This window comes from Nycticebus coucang, chromosome 5 (assembly GCF_027406575.1).
Source record: "Nycticebus coucang isolate mNycCou1 chromosome 5, mNycCou1.pri, whole genome shotgun sequence".
Classification (NCBI taxonomy): Eukaryota; Metazoa; Chordata; class Mammalia; order Primates; family Lorisidae; genus Nycticebus; species Nycticebus coucang.
In genome coordinates, this window is record NC_069784.1 from 140,390,412 (window position 1) to 140,417,254 (window position 26,843).

General features: G+C 39.8%; 1 protein-coding gene and 1 long non-coding RNA gene across 11 annotated transcripts in view; one reads left to right on the forward strand and one right to left on the reverse strand.

Annotated features, from left to right (window-relative positions):
* Nucleotides 1-1,232: 1,232 nt before the first annotated feature.
* LOC128586145 (uncharacterized) lies at nucleotides 1,233-5,276 on the reverse strand. Its single transcript, XR_008380190.1, has 3 exons — nucleotides 4,455-5,276; nucleotides 2,567-2,637; nucleotides 1,233-1,693 (listed from the first exon to the last, which is right to left on the reverse strand). It is a non-coding gene; the product is annotated as an uncharacterized LOC128586145 (long non-coding RNA).
* A 772-nt stretch (nucleotides 5,277-6,048) lies between these two features.
* Nucleotides 6,049-26,843, forward strand: part of AFDN (afadin, adherens junction formation factor) — a 156,626-nt gene continuing 135,831 nt past the window's right edge. For all 10 annotated transcript variants that reach the window (XM_053591037.1, XM_053591038.1, XM_053591040.1 and 7 more), the window contains exon 1: nucleotides 6,049-6,335. In XM_053591037.1, the coding sequence (XP_053447012.1) occupies nucleotides 6,234-6,335 (102 nt within the window). In that variant the 5' untranslated portion in view covers nucleotides 6,049-6,233. The remainder of the gene's footprint in view (nucleotides 6,336-26,843) is intronic.

Consider the following 26,843-nt stretch of genomic DNA (forward strand, 5'->3'; position numbering starts at 1 on the left):
CCCAAACACTTCCACCCAGAAGTGACACACTTGGCTTCTGCACTGTTTCCTGGACAAAAACAAGTCCCGTGGTTCTGCTTAACTTCACAGGGTGGAAGATGCAGGGAAATTAACAGCCAGCAGCACGTCTGACAGAGGTGGACAAGAGGAGCACTTCCGCGTGGCTGCATTTGTGAGGTTCACATGTGGAATGACAGGAAAGAGAGCTAAGAAGGTGCCTGGGCTTTGAATACTGGGATTTTGTCTGGGTGAGCATAGAGAGGACTTCCTCAGAGCAGTGCTTGGGGAAGACTGGGATGGTTTCTGGGGGGAAGAATGCAGTGACACCATGTGGAAATTGTATTAGAAAAAAATACAATTTTGGGGGGACCAGTAGGAGAGAGAAAAGAGAAGAGCCTGTTAGGAAAAGCACACCAAGGAAGAGGCAACCCTCAGGGTGTGTGTGGAGAGAGGGGATGGGAGGCTGGCTGCAGCCACTCCTGACTCCCTGAAACTGAAATACATGGGGGAGGGGAGTGTCCTGTATATAGAGAATATAAAGCTTTAAAATTTGCAACACATAGTACATCAAACTCATTGTAGAAAACTTATTTCAATGAAAACAATTATAATACACACACCCGCACACCAAACAAAAGTTACAGCAGATATTTATTGCAACATTCTTTGGCTAAAACCCTCCAAAGGCTTTCGAGGTTCACGGCAATATTCTGAACAAATGGAAGTCGTAATGTAGTACCCTTTAATAATTAAAAATATGCATAAAAATTTAAAATTGAGTAGTCTTCCCTCCCCCCCAAACAAACATAAGCTTGAATGTCTATTGTTACCCTCACATACAAGTCTATTAAAAACTTCCCTGGGCTTCTCTTTTTCTCATGGACATTTTTAACCCTTGCAGTGACAATGTTCAAATACAGAATGAAAACATTTCTTTCTCAATGAACGTCCGGAGAGGACATTCATGTGCTTTAATTTAATTTTATCTTAGAACAGCCATGGAGGGTAAGTAGTTTAGGTCTATTGCCATCCTTACATTTTTCTTTTTTTTTTTTTTTGTAGAGACAGAGTCTCAGTGTACTACCCTTGGGTAGAGTGCCGTGGCGTCACACGGCTCACAGCAACCTCTAACTCTTGGGCTTACACAATTCTCTTGCCTCAGCCTCCCAAGCAGCTGGGACTACAGGCGCCTGCCACAACGCCCAGCTATTTTTTTTTTTTGTTGCAGTTTGGCCGGGGCTGGGTTTGAACCCGCCACCCTTGGCATATGGGGCCGGCGCCCTACTCACTGAGCCACAGGCGCCGCCCGCCATCCTTACATTTTTCATGCTAGAAGACTGAGTCTTAAAAGAGCTATGGGGACCCCTTCATTGTCCTGCAACTGGTGTAAGAGTCTGATCTCAAAGCGGGGAACTGTGACTCTTAACTCACGCTGCTTTCCCACTCAACACTCCTGATCACTTGCCTGGAGTTGATCTCTGCTTAGTGACAGAATGGAAACAGTCTCAACCAGGAGGAAGGCGTGTGACACTTGAAAAATGTCAAGGTCAAAAGGAACCTAAAAGGTCATCCAAGTGAGTGATTCTCAAACTCCACTGCGTAACAGAATCACTTAGGGAGACGAAAATCCACAGACTGTTTGACCGAGATGCTGACTCCTGTCTGGAATTTGGTTGAAGGGACATCTATATTTCTAGAAAAAAAGGGCAGAGACAGAGAAAAGAAGAGTTGATGCAGACGGTGTCCACACCACTTGCTTTTCTGAAATATATCAAGGCTCTATTCTTTCCTCTAGAAATTTCTACATTACGGAGCCTCTGGCAGTGGGGGAGGGGGTCAGGTGCTTGGCCTCTGCACCTGGCTTTCATAACCCCTCCCATGCTCCTGTGCCTTTGTTCTGTCAGTGACAGCTAGATGTTAGGGTCCTATCAAAGTTGCTTAGTAGATCAAGATCTCTACCTGGGAATGAGGCAAGCACACTTTTCCTCCTTCTAAGCCCATTGTTTGGGACTATACCTTTTATTTTCACGAGAAAAGGTGAAAGGCCAGAAAACTTCCAAGGCCTCCAGGCTGTGGACTCCCTACCCTTGTAAAAATCACTACCTGAATAGAGTCTCTGCCCCAGGTGGCTGACTGAGAATGGGCTGGGCACCTCAGTCTGGTCAAGGAGCGTTTCTCAAGTATCTGTTATGTACAAAACACTGTGCTGGAAGTGGGAGACAGAATAAAAAACCATTAAAAAGGGTCTCCAACATCAAGTAGCCTAGAACTAGTGGGAAAAAAGGCACTTTCAGAATTTTGAGTCAAAACTCAATGCAAGATAGAAACTAAAATCAAAGTACCAATTATGAGGGATTAGGGAAATTTGGCAAGATGACTTCAAGAGAAAAAAATAGCACAGTTCAGTTGATCAGCCCTCTAAGTGGGAAACAGAAGCTAAGGAAATGGGGCCCGAGAATGAGACATTTTGTTAGGTGGGAGCATTTCTAGGTGGTACCTGGGAAGAAGGAAAAGGAGGTGGGTGGTGAAGAGACAGGTGAGATGCAACTGCCACAGTTTTACTCACCAGGAGGCCAGGATAGTCTAACGATTTTCAGGCTATGTAAGATCCACCTTTCCACTTAGCCTTGACACATGCTGAACAAAAATAAGGTAATATGAAGCAATTCTCCAACACATCTAAAGGTAACTGGCCAATGTTTACAAGCTATAAATTGCCTTCTAATATCGACAAGAAAAAAAAATTCATTTCACCACCTTCAGTGTAAACATGCTGTTGATACACTTAAGACGTAGCTTTTTTTTTTTTTTTTTAAGACTTAGCTTTTTTATTCCCGTCAGCACCATCTTAGGTTATCAAATGGTACAAAACACATTTAACCACAGCTGTCTTTCTGGGTTGATAAATGTTTTTAAAAATAAATAAGATTAAATTCCTATTTTAAGGATGTTTATATCACTATCTTCTCTGTAAAAATTCATTTCCTGGAAATTACATTAGGTAAGCTAAAATTTGACTAGATATTGGGAACATGGTAAGGTAAGCAAGCAGAGCTAGAATGTCCTTTTCTCCATTTTCACATAAAGTAGCACACACCGTCCTTGTGGAAACTTAATCCTCTGGAATTTCTCATTTTGGGGGGGGAAACTAAATTAACAACACTGACCTTTCTAGCCAATGGGTTAGGCAAAGGAGAGTCTGGTTATTTAATTTCCTAGATTAACTAGATTTAACTCTCATGTGCAGGGGCTACCGTGGGAGAAAATCTGCCCCAAGGGTCTGCTGTTGGCACCCTTGCTAGATCTGTTCACTTTTTGTTTACAGATCAGCCCTTAAATTGATCTTATCTACTACAAGAACTTATAATATGATTTATACAATTATAGTAGTAAATACTTCCAATTTACATAGTTGTTATTCTTATATATATTTATGATGTAATGTTCCTTTTACTTCTTGTTTTCTAGGTCTTGTGAAAACTAGGGCAGGAAAAGGTTTATTACATTTGGTTGGTCTCAGAACCATGTTTGCATAATATTAAAAAACAAATTTAAATACCCTCAAAGTTTTACCAAAAATTAAAAAAAAAAATCATTACTTATCTGTTCTTGTATATTTATTCCCTTTTCATGATACTTTAAAGTTTTAAGGAGATTTTGGTCTTAGAAGACATTTAGAAATATTTGTACATCAGTGTTGATTTAAACAGGAGTTTTTACTTTCTAAGTAATGTAACTAAAAATAATACTTTTGGAAGAGAAAACCAGAAGTATAAAGTACATTTAAAAAAACTGACTTGTAGATTAAAAAGCTTTTTTTCAACTTCATGCAGTGTAGTTTTGATTAGCTTTGGGCTTTCATCACACATTTCAGTTTCTCCATCTGTAGAATGGGATGAAAAATATCTCACAGGATTTCACTTTTATATAGCATTTCCTGAATGTCATTCAACTATAATTCTTAAATGTATCAGAACTCAGCAGTGCACTGAAAAGAGAAGATGGGTATTACTCCCACTTTTCATTGTTATATGTGGTATCAAAACTAATACATAGCTCAGAAGGTTACCCTGGGGTCTTGAACAATAATTAGTGGAAGACTATGTCAGCTGGAAATTTTCATGGCCTAAAATAAATGTATACCGAATCCGAGAATCTTCATGATTTAAGACTCAGAAGTGTTCTATGAATTTCTGGTTCATCTTAAACTCTTGTCAATAAACCAGTGTTGGCTGGCACCACTATGAACTGTACTTTGGATAGTGACATACCACTCATGCCTACTACAACAAAAGTAATTAACATTGATTTAGAGTTTTCCATGTGCCCTGCATCCTACAGTAGGCATTTCTCCTATGCTATATGTATTTTCATTACAAAATAGCACTGCAAAGAGACCATACTTATTTCTAGCAATACTGAATTTTCTCTTTACTGATACTACACATACTTACTTTGGATATTAGCAATCTAATTGCCAGCTTTGCAAACTACTTCTTTAAGAGCCACGTCATTTTTGGTAACAGCACCATCAGGAATAAAGGTCTTATGATGAGAATCCAGTTAACCCTGTGGTTGTCCAGTCCAGCTGACTGGACTAGGCGGCTCAGCACAATCAAAGTGGAGCCTGCAGAGCAGCCGGGGAGTTACCAGGGAACAGACAGCTGCAACATGGAGGTGCCATTCATACACAGACGGTTTTCTGTTAAGTCCCCCACGCTGTAATTTTGAGAAAGAAGACCAGAGATCTATTGAAGAATTCATTCCCCGTGGCACTGGTTCAACACCTCAGGCTTGTCTGCTGAAAAGCTTCCTTATGTAGCTGCTCTGTATCACAGCAGCAGAAAACTGAAAACAAAACCCAGCAGGGATGACAGAATTCTCTTCTTTCTTACCAAAGAAGAAATCCAATTGGTGGAGAGAAAAATTATCTCCACACTGGAAAACAAAAACGTAATGACAAAAATAGAGAGGCTTTGTCAAATATAGCTCCCTATCCTCATTACTTAGCTCTGGTATTTCAAAGACCAACGCTTTTGTTACAACACATCACGGATAACCGAGGAGAAGCCAACTTCACTTGAATGAACACTGCTCGAGGAAACAGCCCACTGGGATGAATGCTGCAGCCAAAAAAACCTGTTTGCTAGGGTGAGGGGCAGTTAAAAAAAAGGCAACTAATGAAACAAACACCCTTGCTGGCAGAACTTGCTACTGAAATTAATGTTAGGTTTCTATGTCTACTGAGACACAGAATTCAAAATTATGCTAACGTGGCATTTCCGGGTGCTAAAATAATAGATAATAAATAAACATTAAACAGCAACCCCCCCCATTGTCTTTTATTTTACACCTGCAGTCCGTTATCTGTGTCTGCGGAGCACGCGGACACACTGTGTCTGGGAGAGCTGTCCTCTGAGCAGGTGCCACCGAGGGAGCTGGACGCTGCGCCTTCACAGCGCGGGGGTCGCGGGGGGCCGCGCGGCAGCAGGAGGTGGGCACATAGCGCAGTACTTCATCCTCCTCCGAAGCAAGCAGGCTCGACCCCATCAGACAGCGAATCTCCCAGGACCCAGCACGCACGTAATCCAGGGACAGAGCGGGGACCGCGGGTGAGACGCCCCGCCCCGCTCCCGTCGACCCGGCGGGCGGGCGGGCGAGCGGGCGGTCCCGGGAGGAGATGGGGTTCTGCCCGCGCGTCCCTCCCTCCGCACGGCCGGCCCACGCCCACCTGTCCCGACCCCAGTACCGCCCGACGGGGCCGGACCGAGCAAAGCCCGTCGGAAGCCAGCACCGCTCGTCCGGACCGAGCACCGTCCGTCCGGACCCAGTGCCGCCCGTCGGGACCGGACCCGGCGCCGCCCACCCGACCCCACGCGGCGCCGCCCGGCCCGCCTCCAGGCCGGCGCCGGCAGCAGCACCTAGCGGAGCGGCCCGGAGGTGCGGCGGCGGCGGCGCGCGTGCGCGGGAGGCGGCGGCGGCGCGCACGGCGGGCGCGCACGGCGGCGGGCGGGGCGGGCGCGCGGGCGCGCGGGCGCGGGGCGCACACCGGCGGGGCTGAGGCGGCGGGCTGAGGCGCGGCGGCGGCGGAGCCCCGGGCAGAGGCCGAGGCGGCGGCGCGGAAGGGAGGCGGAGCGGCCGGAGCGGCGGCGAGGGGCGCCGGGCCCCCGCGGACCTGTCGTCCTCGCCCGGCCGGCCCGGCCCCGCGCGGCTGAGGAGGCGCGGCCGGGACCATGTCGGGCGGTCGCGACGAGGAGCGGCGGAAGCTGGCCGACATCATCCACCACTGGAACGCCAACCGGCTGGACCTGTTCGAGATCAGCCAGCCGACCGAGGTGGGCGCCGCGGGCGGGCGGGGGCGGGGGGCGCGGGGCGCCGGGGACGGGTCGCCCCCTCTGGGAACCTCCTCGCGCCGCCCCTCCCTCGCCGTTCTCCACTCCGGCCGGGGAGCCTCGGACCCGGCCGGCACTCGCCCTCCCCTCCCCCGCGACCCTCACCTCCGCTCCCCGGCGGCGGACCGGCGCCCCCGGCCTCCACTGCGTCCCGAGCCCTCTCTCCGGCTCTGCAGCCCGCCCCTCTCCGCCGCCCACGGCCTATCTGGTCCGGGTGGGGTCGCGGGGTCGCGGGGTCGCGGCGGCCGAACCAGGGCCTGCGGCGCGGCCCGTCACCTGTTTCCCGCTCGGGGCCTCCCCCGCCGCCCGTGCGCCCACCTGTCCGCCCCCGACCCGCGGTCTTCCTACCTGTCGGTCCCCACGCCCATGTCCCCCACCCCCCCGTGTCCCCACCTGGCGCCCCCCGCCCCTCCGGCCTCCCGCCGCGGCGCGGGCGCCAACCCGGAGCGTGGAGCTCGGGGCAGCCCCGGGCTGGGACCGGGTCCGCGGGGTCGCGGGACCCGCCGTTCCCGCCCGTTTCCCGGGTGGAAAGGCGGGCGTGATTGGAAATTTCTGTTCTCGTTGCAGCCTGTTTGTTTTTCTAATGGTGTCTTTTAACTGCTGGTTAAATAGATCTTTGTCACTCCCTGGGAGCATGTGACTGCTGGTGTTGTGCTTCAGTAGGTCTGAAACTTGGAGGTTGCCAACTTCGAGTATAAAGTCAATATCAGAAAAGTTGTTCTGGTTGCGAATTTACTGATAATACAGGCCCGGAATTCAGCTCCGATGGGGGAAAAAGTGTGTGTTCTCCACCTTGTGGGCAATGCCTTTGGGTTGGAGGAGAGGCGCCCCACCCCCAGCCAAGGCCGGTTAAAGTGTGCAGGTCACCGCGGCGCGAGCCGGTGCTCGCTGCCTGGGAAAAGAAGGAAATCACGCTCGCTCTTGGCCTACTACAATGGTGGCTGTTGATAACAAAGCTGCTGAGAGTTCTCAACAGTTTTTAAAAAAATGTTTTGAGTCGCAGCCTATTAGGACTGGAGGGATTCTGTGGGAGAATGGGTAGGGGGTGAAATCAGGGAAAGACTGTAAATCGCTCTGTAACTCTATGTTTATTTAGAGTTGTGTTTCATTCATTCATTCATTCATAAGTCTTAGTAGCCGTACAGACTTAAACAGAACGAAGTACATAGTATATGTGCCTGTTTGGGAAATCATTTTAATAACATCTATTTTTCATTTCTTGTAATAGGTGATTCAAAGTTAATAATATTTGCTAAATACGAGCTCTTAGGCACCAAAACCTGTTTGGCAAATTTGAACATTTCTTATGAGAATTGACTCCCTTTTCTTAGCATTCAATCCCGATTTATATTTTTGAGTAAATTTTCGCTTTTTAGACTTCACGATTTTGCCATTGGTGGGAAGAATTCCATTTCTTCTGTCTCCATCTCGACCTGTGACCACACTTGACAGGGTAGAACCCTTGGTCCTAATCCCCAGTTGAATGCTGATGGAAATCATTTGGTTCAAGTTGCCAGTCTGAACACTGATGGTATGTTAAGTTACTCATGATTCACAACTCGTCTTCTGTAATGATTTTAGTAGTTAGGTTCTAGTAAGCAAATTAATACAATGTGGTCAAGTGTTCATTTGTAGGTTTTTAAGTACATTTTTAAAAGGTGACATGTAATAAGTTAGTTTGAGGATTGTATTATTTTTCAGACTGAGCTCATTTTTCTTTTCATCACTAGATAAAATTTGGATGTAAAATGTTATCTTGATACATAGTTGTTTTATTTTTGTTTGAATAGGTTTATTTTTAATTTTTGAGAGATTTCTCAAGTTTGGTTGAGGAAAGGAATCTTCATTTTATTAATAGAGAATTCGTTTTATTTTTTAGTCTTTCAAATTGACTTGGCATTTTTTAAAGGTCTCAAATCAGAAGCAGATTATAGTTCATTTAATTCTATCTTAAGCACTCAATTGAAGCCTTTTCTCTATTTTGTTAGTTATATGAATAGTTACTAAAGGAAAATTGACCCATCATTTGGAAAGCTATTTTTTTCAGTTATCCTGGAGGTGAAAATTGGCTGTGTACATGTATTGAAGCAAAGAAAGAATTGAAGCATTTAAAAAAAATCTTTATATATGTCATTCACCAGTTTTTTCTCTCACTTATGACTGAACATTTCTGCTTTTACAAATGATTTGTCAGAATTGTATTAGAAAGTCTTTCATAATGAAATGATGAAACATTTTCTAAAATGTTGTTATTTTCCTTAGCCTTGCCATTATCTAGTGGCTAGCTCATACTTTCTATTTTATTTACTGGAGAACCTTTGTTTATCCTGATCTTACAAGTTAAGCTTTACATTTAACATACTATATCTTTCATTATGATATAGGTAAATTTACTTAATACTAACTAATTCTCTAAACCAGTATTTCAAGGCCAACAGTTTCAATTTGCTTTGAGCTTTGTCTGAAAATTTTTTACCATCTAATGATTATTTTTACTCTGTTTGGCTGTCACAAACCATATTTCTGGTTTTCTGCAAGAATATATTTTATTGACCCTTATTAGATGTTTAATGAATGTTGAACAAATTCACTACAGAAGTTGTTTTGTAGGAATAAGATTTAAGTCTTATTTATTTGGGTGATCATTTTAAGTAATGTGTATGAGAGTTTAGTCATGGTTTTTTTTCTTTTGTTTGCTTTTTTGTTTTGTACAGCCAGTAGCTGTTTTCAAATTTTACAACTCCATTAATTGGCTGTGATTGGTGGTTTCAGGCAGCTTTGATAACCACCGATAATTCTGTTGTTTCTCTTTAGGAAAATGGTAAATTTACTTCTTTGGATTACATCCACTTTTAAGAAAATTGGAGTATGTTTTAAAATTAACCTGGCTTTTGCTTTTTCCTTCATATTAACATTTGCGTGTAAGAGGATGGCTTCCAGAAATTAAGTTATCATTGAGTATTTTTCAAGCCCCTTCTTCACTTAGATCCGCCTCTTAAGTGAGAGTTGAGGATCTAAACCTAATGTTGATATTTTATCATCAGGAAATTGATGTTGAGCTGGATTAGTGTCTTGATACTGTGGGAAGTTGTGGGTCATAAAAGATTCTTAAAGATTTTTAGGCTTTTCTTGCCTTATTTTTAATGTTAAGTTTTGGTTTCTTTTTGTAATTGTTTATAATGGCTAAGTGCTTGCTGCTAATCTTCCCTTCCCATTCCACCTCTTCATAGAGGGCTTCTCTAGTTATCCAGAGAAATCCCTTTTGATTTTAACTTACTGCCCTGTCTTTATGGCCATTGGTTTGTCTGTTTCCCTCCTTCATTACAAAGGCAGGGATTTAGAGTTTTGTCCATTAAAAATTATCGTCTGTCACATAGGAAGTGTTTAATAAATGTTTTGTGGAAATAATATCAAATATGACCTTCGTGTGTATTTTTACTTCTTACAAAACATGAGATATATGGTTTTTGAAAATTTAGTGAAAATTCTCTGGTAGGCTAATAAAAATTTCTTCTCTCAGTTTTGCATGGAGGTTAAACTTAAATGCAGAAGCTATGCTAGGTAATTGACCATTTAGCTTTACAGAATGTTTCTTAAAGTCGTGTATTGAGTTCATTGCCTTTTCTTTGTCCTGATGGAAAAAACCCAGAATTTGTGTGGACACCTACACATGCTTTATTATATGTGAATATGTGACATCTTAGTACTCTGATTAATCTTCACAAGTAATGTGGTGATTCATATTACCCAAAGATGTGTGTGAAAAATAACTTCTAGTTTGTCAGCAGAGGTGGAGTCGGAAGTCTTCAGGTGAAGTAATAATAGCTACATAACTTATTATAGCTTAATCTATATTCCAGACTGATATTTAGTTTGTATGCTTTATCATACAGTTTAACTATATTTGGAAAAGTTTATGATTATGACATTGAGGATTTAATTGAGCAATTGTAGTGTTTGAAGATGTTGGTTATTCTGGTAGCATTGGTTAATTTGTTTATAAACAATTTTACCAGACTTGAACTTTGTTACAATGTCAGACAGTGCTAATAAATAGTATAGCAATTATTTTGATATAAATCCATTTTTACAGAAGAATTAAAGTAATTGGATATAGCAGTAGCCATACTGAACATAGAAATATGACTGCTTAATTGAAAATTATTTTCAGGTTAGGTAGAATTTTGATTTTTGTTTAAAAGTTTGCTATTTTGATCAGTTCTATCTATCAGTGCTATTTTGGCTGATTCTTTGTGGGATGTACTCATTCATCTCGAAGTTGCTTAGTATAGAGAAAAAAATGTATTTTCATCTATACCTGTAAGTTAGATAGATATTGAGCTGTGTGCTGAACCGCACAGGCCTTACCACTTCTGGGCATATCCAGGTTGGCAACACTGACATGTTGACAGAGCCTGAAAATCTACTGGTGGGCTTCCAGTTGGTGTCTCCACATGTATGAGCTCACAGCAGATGTGTGTGTGTTGTCATAGTTGGACCATTTTTATTCATGGACTGAAAATTTCACTTAAATTTCTGGTTGCTGGTAAGCGGACTAAAGCAGGCTGAGAGGTGGTGGCCAGGGAGATGTTTATTTGCCTGTCTCACGTCTAGCAGCAATAAAAACATAAAATTGACTAATAATTTTGACTTATGTGCTTCACCAAGATAATATTATAATTTAATTTAGAAAGTGAGTAGACTTAATATAGTGAAAATAAGCACATAGGTTCATAATTAAAGCAGGAGAGTATTTTCTCAATATATGTTTTTCCAAAAATTAAGCATAATTTAAAGTTTCCTACTTGCAAATTTGTAAATATGTGTCATGAATGAAGTTATTTAGAGGAACTGAAATGGAATCATTTACTATGGCTGGAGAATAGCCAAAATTTTTGTACTTTTACTTACAAGAAATTTAATGTTAAAGAAAATTGTGTGGCTTACAAAAATGTGAAATTTTGTTGTACTTGTCTGTGCTGTTGTGTTTAAACAGAATATACAGAACTTGCTTTACCTTGTAAATGTCACAGGGATATGGTTAGAGTGACCCTGTGCACACTTTGTGAGTGAAAGCAGCTCTGTTAGTAATTCTGTAAGGACAATGGGTATAAACCAGAACAGTAGGTGCACTAGGATGGATGTGCTTAACGCTGTTTCTTCAGTTTCTGTAGTTTCAGACTTCCTGAAGTTTACTAGTTCCCGGTTGGCTTAGAACAAGATTATTTTTCAGACTATTCAGACATTTTTCTTTGTGTTTTTAGAGCTGTCTCACTTTTTGGTGGATTGGAAGCAGAGAGGACCTGTTAACTGTCGAGCTTAGCTCTGTCTCCCTCTGCCATACAGACAGGGTGATGGGTGTTTCCAAATTTAGGAAGTCTCCCTTCTTAAAACACCACCTGAAAGTTTCTTTGATTTTCAAAGTAGAACAGAGGTTGACCCCAAATTATGATCCATTAAAAATGCTTATTTGTTGTTGTTTGGAGGTGTTTTATTGCTTAAGGGTGGTCCAGTTGGCTGTTGTATTCGGAATCCTAGCTCATAGTTTTCTGTTGCTTGATTGCATAAATGTTCTGTTAAAGGAAGATCAAGCAAATTCTGTTTTTTGCAAACTTAAACCTTTCATTCCTTCCAAGTATATACCTTCCTCTTATCCTTAATTGCTGATAGTGGTACTTTCCAGGGTAACCCATTTATTATTTCTATTTCTTGATTTTTACAGGAGGACCAACAAAAGGTCTATTTTATAATATTTTGTCCTACTGTTGTCAGCTTTTGATACTAAAACTTGAGATTGCAATTTTCTACTCTTATTGCTTTGACTTTGCTTTCATATGTTTAGTAGAGAAAATAAAGTGAGAATATCAGTATGACCACTTTTGAGACACCATCCCATGTTTAAAAGCCATTGTATTTTTAAATTTCATAACCTCTTATGGACATGCTTTGTATAAAATTTATATATTTGGAAGATATCTTTCAAATAGGTTATTTTTAGATGGATATTGACATTATTATCTGAATAAACTGAATTCTTGAAATTCCTATATGCTTCTACAATATGCTGTGATTTTATATAAGCTGTAAAGAACATTTCTTCATTATAATATATTATGATTTTACAAGCGTTCTTAGGTTACGCTGCATAAAACTTTTTATACAATTTTTTTGGCAACAACTTATAATTATTTTTAAGAGACATTGGTAATGAAAATAATCAGTCACACCAAGGTTCTAGTTTGAGCTTAAATATTTTCATTTCTGCCAGTAATTCTTCAGGAGATTACTTTAAATACTTTTCATGTTCTGTTCCACTAAAATCCATTTGTCTGTCTTGCTCTTTGAATGGGTCTTTTACCCATGCATGATTTTGTGCTATCATGCATTGATTATTGGAGAATATTGTTTCACTAAGAACATGCAGATCTACCAAATGTTGACCAATTTCCTTAAACAATTATAAAATGTTAACATTTGTTAATGTCACACCACTGACTTATCAAAATCCTAAGTACTCTCAATCTTACAGTGGTGGGTACAGTTTTTCAGAAAACTTAATATTTATTTTAAAGCTCAAACTTTATTAGCGTGTCACTGTCATAAAAGACAGGATTTGAAGGGACATGCTTGCTTTATTCATTTTTGAGAAAATGTCTACCAAATATCCAAGACTGAATAATCACAGCTTATCAGTCATTCTTTTTTAAGTAAAAAAGGGTATTCCATGAAAAATGTGGGTAATTGAATTCACACCTTAAACAATTGCTCAGATAAGTTTTTCTGAGACATTCATCAAACTTTAATATGCAGTAGCCTAGAAAGGTTTTGTGTATACGTCCCATTTGGGTGTATAATTGAACAAACATGTATTCAAGAGTCAAGGTTCAAGAAAACCAATGTATTATTTTTTGTTTCATCAAAGACATTCTTAAGTAAAACTGGCATTTAAAAAAATGAGTGCATGAGTGAAAAATACATTTTCTGCACACTGCATGTTGATGGTGCTGCCTTGGTTTGTGCAGATGTGCCTTCCATTGGCTTTACCATCATTTCTTTTGACCATTCCTGAAAATGGCAGCAATGGAGAAAGGCTCGTACTGTCTAAAGATTATTAAGAAAATAGTTTTGACTTTATGAATGACCTAAAAGGGACTTAGGGAACATCAAGCATTTGTAGACTGCAGTTTATGAGCTGCTGCCGCAGAATATTTAGTGATGGTTTTTTTTGAAAAATACATATTCTAACGTAGATATTAAAGTCTTCATTCATGGTATTTTCCAAGTAAGGCTATCACATAAACAGATGTAATATTTAAAATGTGAACAGGACTCACTTATGATGGAAGGGTACATTTCAGCATATATTTATTTTATGCATTATGTATTTGTTTTCTGTATTTAGAAATGCCTTATTTTAATTTGTGGTAGTCATTGATAAGATGAAAACATCTACATTTTTGTTATTCAAGAATACTGGCCACAGCATAGCTAAAGTAATGACCATTAAGTTTTATTGCTCTAATTTGCTCAGGATGTGACTTACGCCACTCTTCAGGAGGCCTGTTCTACCCATGGGTTTTCTCTGTTTCAGAGAACAGTGAGGTCTGATGTTTTCCAGCTAATGTGGAGTTACTCTAATTAATGCTTTAGGTTTTCTGGCATTTGTCTGCCCTTTAAGTCCCAAGTATAAATTCTTGAGTTATGCCAACCACTGGCTGTGTAAAGATGTCTTTTTCTTTCTGCTTTAATTGTATTTTCTTTTAGCTTTTTTCCTGAGAGACAGCCACACAAACACAGAGTATTTATGTTATAAAACTCATCATGCACATATAATTTTAATACTTAAAAATTATAAATGAATATATTTTAAAAATACATGTGATAAAAAGGAAATATTGGAGTACTGAATTTAAAGATTAGCAGCACTTAAGGTTAATGTATTTCTACTCAGTGGCACCTTGTTTTGAACCAAATATATTGTGGTGTTATAACTGATGGGTGTAAATTCATTTTGAATTTTTGGGTGATCAGTTTATTATAGATAACATTACCGAGCTATTTTGATGGAACTCTACTTTTAACCATTTAGTGAAGGATGCTTATTAGTAAGCATATTGCTTTATCAGGATAATATAAAACAGATAAAACTTAATTCCTAAATATGTGAATTTGTAATGATTTTTTTTGTAGATCTGCTAAGCCTTTATTTACTCACGAGGAGGAGTTTGCCAGGAGTACCATGGACAGTGTTTTTACTGCATTTAAGGTTTAGAACCTTTAATATTTAAAAATGTGTTTTTAATTCAAGTTTGGGGACTGTGGCCTTTTTGAGTTCATGGTAGAGTTAATGTGGTTTTTATGCCAAACTTGCTGATTTTAGCTAAAAAAAATTTTTGTTACCTTCATGAAATTGTTATTTTTGGGAACATCAACGACAGTGAAATTAAGACTAGTAAATTAGGAAAGATGTTAAAAACTATTTAATGATGTTATTTTATGGCCAATTTTTAATTCTTGAAAACGTGGTTAGACATGAATTATCTTCACGGTAGTAAGATTATACATTTACAAAGATTTGTGTTTTCTATTATAAACTTAATATGCTTATTTTAGAACATTTGAAAAATACTGACAAGCAGAAATAAAGGTAACAAATTCCCCTGTGTTCTGCCATCTGAAGAAATTTGTTACTGTCTTCCAGGCTTTTTTTTTTTTTTAATATGTCTTTATTTAATATGTCAGATTTAATTGTATCTGGATACTAACTGTTTGCATTTTAAATACTGAATTAGGTTTCTTAACCTGTCATGTATCTGTCAGGAATCCAATTTTTAAAAGCTACCTAGGTTATTCTGATGTAATTGTAATATTTCACATTTAATGAATGCCTATAGTATACCTGATGCTTGTGTAAATGCATAACATATATTTTTCAGTTCTTGTAGCAATCCTTGAAGGCAGACACTTTTGTTATTTCCATTTTTTTTTTTTTATTGAGACAGATTCTCACTTTGTCACTCTCCCTAGAGTGCTGTAGCATCACAGCTCACAGCACCCTCAAACTCCTCAGCCTCCCAAGTAGCTGGGACTGCAGGCGCCTGCCGCAATGCCTGGCTGTTTTTTTAGAGATGAGGTCTCGCTCTGGCTCAGGCTGGTCATGAGCTCTGGTAATCCACCCAACCTTGGTTTTCCATAGTGCTGGGATTATAGGCGTGAGCCACCGTGCCTGGCCTATTATTTCCATTTTTGGATGAAGAGTCCAAGGCATAGGGAGATTAAATAAATGCAAGCATATGCACCTTATAAGCTACGGTATGAGGGTTTTAAACCCATGTAGTCTGACTGGAGACCCTTAAGCACTATGTTAGTAAAATCCAAAAATTTAAGATTACTGTAATGAAAACAATATTTGGAAGTCTTACAGGAAAATAATTTATAAGTAGAAAATTTAGAACTTAATTTTCAAGAAGAATCACAGGCACGATGATGTATTGAAACATCTCTTTTGGTTTATTTACATCAGATACTACACGCATATATATGTATATTTAATATATATATGTACATGAGTGTATTGATTTGGGGAGGGAGTAGGGTCTTTCTCTGTCACCCAGGCTGGAGTTAAATGGTGTAGTCATAGCTTACTATAACCTCAAATTCTTGGGCTTCCAAAGTGTTAGAATTACAGGTCTGAGCTATTGTGCCTGGCCTGTATTGATTTTTACTTTTTTAAATTTTGTTTTATTTTGATTCTTTTGTATTTCAGAATGTTGGGATACAGATGTTTTGTTTACATTGTTTTTGTACAGATTGAGTCAAAGTTAAACACTCATGGTTTTGATTTGCATTTTTCTAATGGTTAAAGATGTTGAACTTTTTTTTTTTTTTTTTTAGTTTACTGGCTATTGGTGTATCTTCATCTGAAGTTTCTGTTCATGTCTTTTGCCCACTTTGTAATGGGGTTGATTGTTTTTTGCTGATTTGCTTGAGTTCTTTGTAGAATCAGTCCTTTATCAGATGTATAGCATGTGAATATTTTCTCCTATTCTGTGGGTTATTTGCTTTTTTTGTGGGTCCTTGGCTATGCAGAAGCTGTTTAATTTGATCAGGTCTTGTTTATCTTTGTTGTTGCTGAGATTGCATTTGGGGTTTTCTTCATGGATTCTTTGCCTAGGCCAGTATCTGTAAGTCTCCAACATTTGTTTTTAGGATTCCTACAGTTTCCTGCCTTAGGTTTAAGTCTTTTATTCATTGTGAGTTAATTTTTGTGAATGGTGAGAAGTGTGATACTGTCTGTTAAATGTGTCTGGCTGTCCAGTTTTCCCAGCACCATTTATTGAATAGGTATTCTTTTTTCCAGTATGTGCTTTTATCTGTTTTGTCAAAATCAGATGGGAATACAAGGCTGATTTCATCTTTGGGTTCTTTGTTCTGATCTTAAGTCTGTGTCTCTCTTTTTATGTTAGTACCATGCTGATTTGGTTACCATAGCCTTGTAGTATAGCTTGAATTCTCTTAAGGTAATACCTCCTGCTTTGTTCTTATATAAAATTGCCTTGTCTATTTGAGTCTTTTCTGATTCCATACTAACTGTAGAATTACTTTTTCTAGATCTGCAAAAAATGGCATTGGTAGTTTAATGGGAATTGCATCTAATCTTTGGGTAGTATAGCTATTTTCACAATGTTAATTCTGCTAATCCATGAGCATGCTATTTTTCCATTTGTTTGTATCCTCTGCAGTTTCTTTCCTCATTGTTTCATGATTCTCCCGAGAGGTCTTTCACCTTTTTTGTTGAATATATTCCTTTGTATGTTATTTTCTTCGTTGCTACTGATTTTTACTTTTAAAAAAGTACCTTGATCTTTTAAAGCTTTATTGTAATTTTAGCTTTGACTAAACAGATTTTGAGGAATAGATCTATTTGAGTAATAGATCTTTGAATAATAGATTCTGTATTTTGTAGCCAGTGTGGTACATGCCTTATTTCATTTTCTAACTACAGGTATATGCAGACTGTGGTGCTACCTCATCTCCTGCATTGCAGCCAGAGATTTGAGAATGAGTGAAGAATGTGAGGAAATCTTGCTGCATTCTTGATGGCTTTTTTATGCCTTTAGGAAACCAAGGAAGACAAGACCTCCCCAAGATTCAGACCCTTTTCTGACAGTCTCGGCTGTGATTTTGAGTTTTATGGTCTGTACCTCCTCCTTAGTCCCTTCTCTTACTATATTGAGTCAGTGCTATCCTTCTTGACTTTGCTCTGGATATTAACCCCAGCCCCTTTCCTGTTCTGTTTAAATTAAACAACAAACAAAACTTATTCATTCTATGATTTTTGGAGAGCTGATTCTCCTTACTGCTAGGGCTCACTTAATTTTATTAAGTTTTATTTACGTGTTAACTAAAGGTTTTCCCCAGGTAACATTTGAAATTTTTTTTTTTTTTTTTTGAGACAGAGTCTCACTATGTTGCCCTCGGTAGAGTACTATGGCATCACAGCTCACAGCAACCTCAAACTCTTGGGCTTAAGCGATTCTCTTGCTTCAGCCTCACGAATATAGCTGGGACTATAGGTGCTCACCACAAGGCCCGGCTATTTTTTTGTTGCAGTTACCATTGTTTTACAGGCCTGGGCTCTAACCCACCAGCTTGAGTCTATGTGGCTGGTGCCCTACCCACTGAGCTATGGGTGCTGAGCCAGCATTTGAATTTTAACAGAATCTTCTAGAGATAATTCCTTGATTATTACTTGTCAAGTGTCTTAACTTCTTTTGACCAAATATTCATCATTCTCAAATAAGAAAGGGGAAATTTCAGACACAGGGTCCTGTTTAGGGCCAGCCTAATGGACCTTCATAAATCCTACATACTCACTCTCCCAATGATAAGCCTTTGTTTTTTCTTCTTGTAAGAAACAGTAAAGCTTGCTGAGTAGCCCCTGGAGGAAGCTTTTAGGTAGAAAGTTAAGTATAGTTTTCTTTTATGAATCAGGGACTCTCTATAAATACTTGATTTTAAGAACCATTTGTCAGCATACCTAATTTTGTGATGAGAACACACTAAATGTCCTCTGCTAATGTTACAGGATGCTTAGATAGATGTATGTAATTTCCAGCTTTCATTATTTTTTATGTGCATTAATTTAATATACCACTTGCCTCTAGCTCATTGGTTCTCAACCTTCCTAATGCTGCAACCCTTTAATCCAGTTCCTGTGGGTCGCGACCCACAGGTTGAGAACCACTGCTCTAGATTCTTGTGGCTCATATTCTTTCTTGAAAGAAATATAATTTAATTCCAAGAAGTTGGGGCTTTAGTATTATTATTATTATTTTTTAACTAGTATCTAAATGACCAAGTACTTCTTGTAATTTGCACGGTTCTGATGCTTCGGGAATGTTAACATTTTCTTCATGGTAATGACTTTTAGACATTTTATCTTTAGTATATCATTACACATGCATGTGAGTGGCATCGCCAGCTTGATTTTTGAGAATCATTGCAGATTTACATGAAGTGTATAATGGTAATAGTTACATTTCATAATGGATGTTCACGAGTAGCAAACATTTTGAGAATAGTCATGGCCTGTGTCATGAGCTGAGTAGGGTGAGAAATTATACTGTTGTTTGTTTGTTTTTATAAGTTTAACCCTATTATAACTATGGACATTTAAACATTTTCCTTCGATTATGGGGATTTATCTTAGGTAAATGCAGTATTTATTCATTCAGATTAATATTTATTGAAAGCCATATTTATAAGGTGTCAGCCTTTGTCAGGGACTAGGCTTGCAGAGATGAAGGAATGGAATAGTCTGTGATCTCATGGAAAAAAGTGAAACAGACTTGTCATAAAGCATCAGAAGCTGTGCAGATTACAAGTAAGGACCTTGTAATTTGCTGACACTGACTACATTCTGGGGCTTGAGGTTGACTTCTGGCCCTTCCACTCAGAACATATCCCTCTCTGTCTCCAACTCCATGTTCACTCTCCTGTGTGTATGGACTTCGGTACTAAGAGAGTGCGCAATAGTCACTTGACACTTTTAGATAGTCTCATTTCAGTATGAAGATAAACTGGGAAGAAGATGTTAGCAATATGGTTAAATGCTGTTTAGGTGGTAGGTGTAAGGGACCTGTTTATAGACTGGAGCCTTTAGATGAGAAGGAATATTCTATGAGGATAAAGGGGGAGGGCATTCTTGTAGTAACTGTGTATTTACTTAGTACCTCTTGTGTGCATTTACTGTGGTATAGAGGTGCAAGGAAGCACTGGGACAGAATTCCAGGTGCCAGACGGTAATGCACACGTGAACAAGTAGGCCATGTTCAGTGCTGTGAAGAGGGGAGGCCAGGTAGCTAGTGCATGGGCAGCGTACCTTTATTTGGCAAGGTGGTGAAGTTTGACTAAGTAGGAGATGATGTTTATTCTGAATCCTAAAGAATTTGTAGGAAATAGCTGGGCAAAGTGGTAATGCTTGAGAACTGACTTTAGTCAAATTGGTTGAATCACATGTGCAAATATACGGGCACATTTTGTGACGTACAGATTGTGGTGTTCCTATTCTCTCCTTCCTTTAAGAGAATTACACAGCCTTGCCCTTTTGACAAGCTTGACCACATGACTTTCTCTGGCCAGTGATAGCTCCTATGTCTGAGCAGGTACCTGAAGTCCCATTTCATGGTTTTGTCATTGCCCTTTTTCTTCTTCTGTGAATTAGTGTGTGCCTGGCTGGGGCTCATTCTTCAACTGTAGTATTAGGATATAGCACAGCTCCATCTGTGCACAGATGTTATATACGGATGCTGTCTTGAGAAAGAAATATAACTTTGTTGCTGTCAGTTGCTAAAATCTGAGGTCTTTTTGTTTTTGCACCATTAGATAGTGATAAAGTACTGCCTATGTGTCTTCAGCATACATTCAGGTGTGTGTGTGTGTACTAGTCTTCTGGGTCTAATGTATACATGGCAGGGGTGTGTGTACTAGTCTTCTTGGGTCTAATGTATACATGCAGGGGTGTGTGTACTAGTCTTCTGGGTCTAATGTATACATGCAGGGGTGTGCGTACTAGTCTTCTTGGGTCTAATGCATACATGCAGGTGTGTGTACTAGTCTTCTTGGGTCTAATGTATACATGCAGGGGTGTGCGTACTAGTCTTCTGGGTCTAATGTATACATGCAGGGGTGTGCGTACTAGTCTTCTGGGACTAATGTATACATGCAGGTGTGTGCGTACTAGTCTTCTGGGTCTAATGTATACATGCAGGGGTGTGCGTACTAGTCTTCTGGGTCTAATGTATACATGCAGGGGTGTGCGAACTAGTCTTCTTGGGTCTAATGTATACATGCAGGGGTGTGCATACTAGTCTTCTTGGGTCTAATGTATACATGCAGGGGTGTGCGTACTAGTCTTCTGGGTCTAATGTATACATGCAGGGGTGTGCGTACTAGTCTTCTTGGGTCTAATGTATACATGCAGGTGTGTGTGTACTAGTCTTCTGGGTCTAATGTATACATGCAGGGGTGTGTGTAATAGTCTTCTGGGTCTCAGGAGCCCATTGTCAGCTATGAAACCAGAGGTGTAAACCAGGACCAGTTCTCATGGGCCCTGTAAGCCCAGGTAAGAACATTCCAGGTGAAGAATATGAAGAGTTTGGTAGTTCAGCCAGACCTACCTTTGGAGTGGATGGAGACCAACCTTGGTGGCCAGAGACTTTCTCCACACTCCGCTTGTCTCTAGGAGGTAAAGGCCTAAACTAAGGTGACACAATACACATGGAAGGAGAAGTTGAAAGTTAAGGAGGTAAACTGGGACTTGGAGAGCGATGAAGAGATTCCTTGTGAGAAAGGAAGGTAGTGCAGGGAAATTCTAGTTTTTTCCTTGACTAGGTAGGTGGTTGTACCATTAACCAGAATAAAATATACAAGTGTAGATTAGATTTGGGTGGGGAAATTAAAAATTCTCTTTGAGATATACAAAATTTGAGATGCTGTGAATTCCCTAGAGGTTTCCTACCTAGGCAGTTAAGAGCAGCAGCGGTGGGGGTGGGGGTGGGTGGGTCAAGGTGATTGTAGGCAGTATTAGCCAAGGCCTAGGTGAGATCATAGGGAAGGAATTGGAAGAGAGACAAGAACCTTGGCTAGAAAGCCTGGTAACTCTGACACACTTGGTGGGCTCAGAAGAGGAGTTGGCCAAATATTCTGAAAGGGAGTGGCCATAGAAGGCCAGTATAGAAAGTAAGTTTTGAGTAATGATGTCATAGCAAGAAAGGAAGGTTTGGAGAGAAAGCGTCACCTACTGAACTTTCTATTCCTGACCTTACTTAAAGTTTATTAAATTCTCAGATCTTGCTTTAAAGTTTGTTCAGTATCTTCTTCAATGGCCCCTTTCCCGTTACCCTAGAGGTCCCTATTCCTAGATTATCTGTGGTATCTCTAATACATTAGTTACAGTGTTTCAGTTTAGGTTTCTAATTTTCTTTTTTTCTACTACTGGAATCTGCTTTATTACTTCAAAAACTCTGAGTTCTCATCAATGCCTCTCCTCTTTTTAATTAATTAATTTTTTGAGACAGGGTCTTGCTCTGTTGCTGGGGCTGGAGTCATCATAGCTCACTGCAGCCTTGCACTCTTGGGCTCAAGTGATCCTCCTGTGTCAGCCTCCCAAGTAGTTAGGACTTGGCACATAGGTGCCCAGCATGATGCCCAGCTATTTTTTTCTATTTTTAGTTGAGACAGGGTGTCACTCTTGCTCAGACAGGTTTCAAACTCCTGAGTTCAAGTGATCCTCCTGCCTCAGCTTCTCGTTGTGCTAGGATTACAGCCAACTCCTGCCTTTCTGGCTTCCAGCTAGACGACACTACTAAAACTGCTTTTCTTAGTAGCCTTGATTCCCCCCTCATTGCCAAAATCTGTTACCCATCCTAAGACTGCAAAAGACTTCATTTACCACTTCCTTTTTCTTTGTTGTGGTACTAGTCTTTTTTTTTTTTTTCAAGGTAGAAGTTTTTGTTTTTTTTTTTTTTGAGACAGAGCCTCCAGCTGTCACCCTGGGTAGAGTGCTGTGGCATCACAGCTCACAGCAATCTCCAACTCCTGGGCCCAAGCGATTCTCCTGGCTGCACCTCCCAAGTAACTGGGACTACAGGCACCCACCACAGTGCCTGGCTATTTTTTGGTTGCAGCCGTCATTGTTGTTTGGCGGGCCCGGGCTGGATTCGAACACGCCAGCTCAGGTGTAAGTGGCTGGAACCTTAGCTGCTTGAGCCACAGGCACTGAGCCTGTGGTACTAGTCTTTAGAGCAGTTTTTTATTTTTTTTTTTTACTACCCTCAGAGGCTTCATTTTGCTGCTTTCTTTGCTTTGTGTGTTGTTTTGCTGGACTGTTGGTCCTCTCCTCACTCTTTCAATAACAAAGGCCTGTAATTAACCATAGGGCCACTACCCTGAGACCAAGGTCTTACATGGATATTGACTGTAGGTGACATAGTGCACTTACTGGCATTCGTTGCCTTCAAATACTGCATGTTTATTTACAGTATTTTATAGGTATCCTGTTTTGGGGTCACAGGATATTCTGCAACAGGGATTTGCTGGGAGGGTTTGACTCCTTGGTACCTGCTACTTTCTGTGCTACTTACCATCTTTCTTCTTTGACCGGAATGTTTTTCCTGGATTTCACATGCTGGGTGTCCTCTCACTGTGTTAATGTCTTATTGCTGTCTTCATAGAATCTGGACTGTATAGACCAAGTTCTCTAGCTGATGGTTTGCGTACACCAAAATCCAGTGTTGATCTTCAGTTTTAGGCTAGCAGTCAGTTGAGGCTATTTCTTTTTTTCTTTCTTATTTACTTTTTTAGAGACAGAATATCACTTTTTTGCCTGCGGTAGAGTGCAGTGACGTCTCAGCTCACAGTAACCTCCAATTCCTGGGCTTAGGCAATTCTCTTGCCTCAGCATCCCGAGTAGCTGGGACTACAGGTGCCTGCCTGGCTATTCTTTGTTGCAGTTTGGCCAGCGCCGGGTTTAAACCCTCCACCCTCCGTATATTGGGCCCCTGCCCTACCCACTGAGCCACAGGCGCCGCCCCAGTTGAGGCTATTTCTAGGAAATGCTTTTGTGGTTGCCTTCTGCATTTCTAGTAAAGTTTCCCACACATGCACTTTCAGTCACCTGCCACTAGCTATAAATAGAGGCCTAAAAATCAAAACTAAACTAAAGCTGTGTTTGATTTTGGTGGCCAGTGTTGGAGGAGAGGAATTTACACAGCAGATAGTAAAGTAGTAGTACAGGAGAAGGAGGGAAAATAAACTGTATCCTGGGGATTCAGTGGGAATCAGGTGTAGTCTAGTAGCTAATCTGGAGTTGAGATTTGTTTCAGAGCTCCAGCATTACCTCTCAGATTAGCATTTGTGAAGATAGAGGCCTTCTGTTTATAAGCTTGATTGGTTTCTTTGCCTCCAGTTCATTCTGTATTAAAAAATCACATTAATTTTCCCAAGACTCCTCTGCCCCCAGGAGTCTAGACTGTTAAAATGTCCTTGTAGCAATTTTCGCCCTCTTTCCTACAATTTGGGAAGACAGAGTTGCTATGGGGAAATTTACATAAAGTCAAGGACGTGTCAATTTTATTCACTCAATTAGGTATTAAGTATAAGAGAGCCATTTTATTTTCAAGATTGATGAATGGGGCATTAGTATCTAAATATATGTACTTGCAGGGTATTGCACTAAATCTGTGATCTTCAAGGGTGGGAACCAGGCTGTGTATTACTCATTTTTACATTTCCGAGTCTTCCAGAGGAAGATGAGACATACACAGTAGATAGATATCTGAAGAATGCATACATTAGAGAGTTAGAGAATGTCGCTTAGAAAGGACGTACCTATGATAGACACTTAGTACAGTAAATTAGAGTTCCTTTATTTAAAGCTTTGTAAGACTCGTCCTAGTTTGCTGGGCTTGTGTAAAATTTCTTTAGAAATTGGATAACTTAACTTACAGCAAATATATGTAAACCGCTACAGATACTAAAAACTTTGTAGTACATTGTAAGAAATACAGATTTGTTCTGGAAACATGCTGCAGCTTTTCACCTGGCAGAATAACTTGCTTATGTAAGTAGAGCTTTTCACATTAACGCTTCAGTGTCTTAACTGAAGGAGAAAAACCTTCTTGGGATACAGAATCCCTAGCAAAGGGAAAAATATCCTTTTGCTGTGTTCAGTTACCACCCTTAACTTGGTTCCTCTGTTGATAAAGTAGAATATGAAGGGACCTAGGGGTTCCCCCCAACTCCAATTCTCATGGCATTCAATTATATTTTGCAGTGAGCCTGCAAGGCCTGCTTGAAATTCTTCTGACTTAATGCCATGCTCTTTATCACAGAAAAGACAATGAAAACAATGACCTTTAAAATGTATATCTTTCTAATTGTCTGCTGACAGTCTCTCATTGTAGCTGCCTTGTTTGTATGAATAAACCCACTGATCCAAAAAAAAACCTTCTTGGGATAGTGGCATTGAAGAATAATGTTAGCTTTATCACGTGGGCAGTAACCTGTTGTGTTCCGAGGGAACCTAAAGATGAATTTTATACCAGATGATACAAAGAACCTGAATTTATTAAGATTTATGTGGATTAAAATTTAGTTTGTGTTTTTTGAATGGAGTCTATAGGGTAAATTTGAAGGTGTCCTTTTTACCTCCCAATTCTAGCTATCCAGATGTAGTCACTGTTAAGAATTTTTAGAATCTCTCTTTCCCAGTTTTATTCTGTGTACTCACAAATGAATGTGTATGGTGTGTGTGTATTTGAATTTAATTTTACAGACATAGAATCACAGGATATACTGGGTGGCCATAAAGTTTGTGTGTAATTTTAAATAGACAACTATTTTAAATTGCTCACGACTTTATGGCCACCCTGTATACTTTACCGCATCATGCTTCGGAAATTGTACCATTTTGTTAACTATAAACATACTTGTGTCTTTAATAGCTGCATCATATTCCATGTTCTAGGCATTTTCTTAACTATTAAGGAACACTTTGACCATTTCCAGAATACACTGATTGAATAATGTCGATATGAACATTTTCCACACATACCTTTTAGCACTTGTGTATTTGCTAGAAGTGGAATTTGAATCAAAAGGCTATATGATTTGATAGAATAACGTGTGTTTATTTTAAAAGGCTATGTCATGGCCCAGTGCTTGTAGCTCAAGCAGCTAAGGTGCCAGCCACATACACCAGGGCTGGCAGGTTCGAATCTAGCCCGAACCTGCCAAACAGCAATGACAACTACAACAACAACAAAAATAGCCAGGCATTATGGTGGGTCCCAGCTACTTGGGAAGCTGAGGCAAGAGAATTACTTAAGCCCAAGAATTGGAGGTTGCTGTGAGCTGTGATGTCATAGTACTCTACAGAGCTTGAGGCTCTGTCTCAAAAGAAAAAAAAAAAGGCTATTCCAGTTTGTATTCCCACCGTTGTAGCTATGACCTTTTTTTACCTAACACTGGATATTTTTCTTTTTCTTTTTTTATTCTTTTTCTTTTCTTTTCTTTCTTTTTTTTTTTTTTTTACTGTTGAGGATTCATTGAGGGTATAGAGAACCAGGTTACACTGATTGCATTTGTTAGGTACAGTCCCTCTTATAATTGTGTCCCACCTCCAAGTGGTGTGTCACACATCGTGACCCCCCCCCACCTCCGCTCCCTTATTCCTCTACCCCTCTACCAAGTACTGGGTCATCAATTGTCCTCATATCAGAATTGACTACATTGGATTCTTGCTTCTCCATTCTTATGCTTAAAAAGAAGAACGTGTTTCAGTTCCATTCGGGTTAATACCAAAGATATAAAATCTCCATCTTTTTTAGTGGCTGAGTAGTATTCCATGGTATACATGTACCACAGCTTGTTAATCCATTTCTGGATTGGTGGGCATTTAGGTTGTTTCCACAGTTTGGCAATTGTAAATCGAGCTGCAATAAACAGTCTAGTGCAAACGTACTTATGATAAAATGATTTTTTTTCTTGGTATAAACTTTTCAATGTGATGGGTAAAAAGTAATATATCATTGTTTCAAAATTTCCAATTTCTTGTTCATTTGAGATTGAGCCTATTTCATAAATGGTTGTGTTTCCTTCTTGGTGAAGTGCCTGTTTTCATGTCAGGGTATTTATTTTATTCTTATAAGTGTATTAAAATGCTTTCTAATAAAACCTAGATGTTTTACTCTTTTTACAAATACTTTTTCCTAGTCATTTTGGTATTCTAATTTTGTGATATTTTTGCCATTAATGAATTTTTCTTTTTTGTTTCGTTTGTTTTCTTATTTTTTAAGAGTATGTGAAATGCAACTAAAAAACTGAGAAAACAGTTATTTTAAAGTCTTAAATATTGTAGCAGAGAGCTTGTATCTCATTCCTTTTACT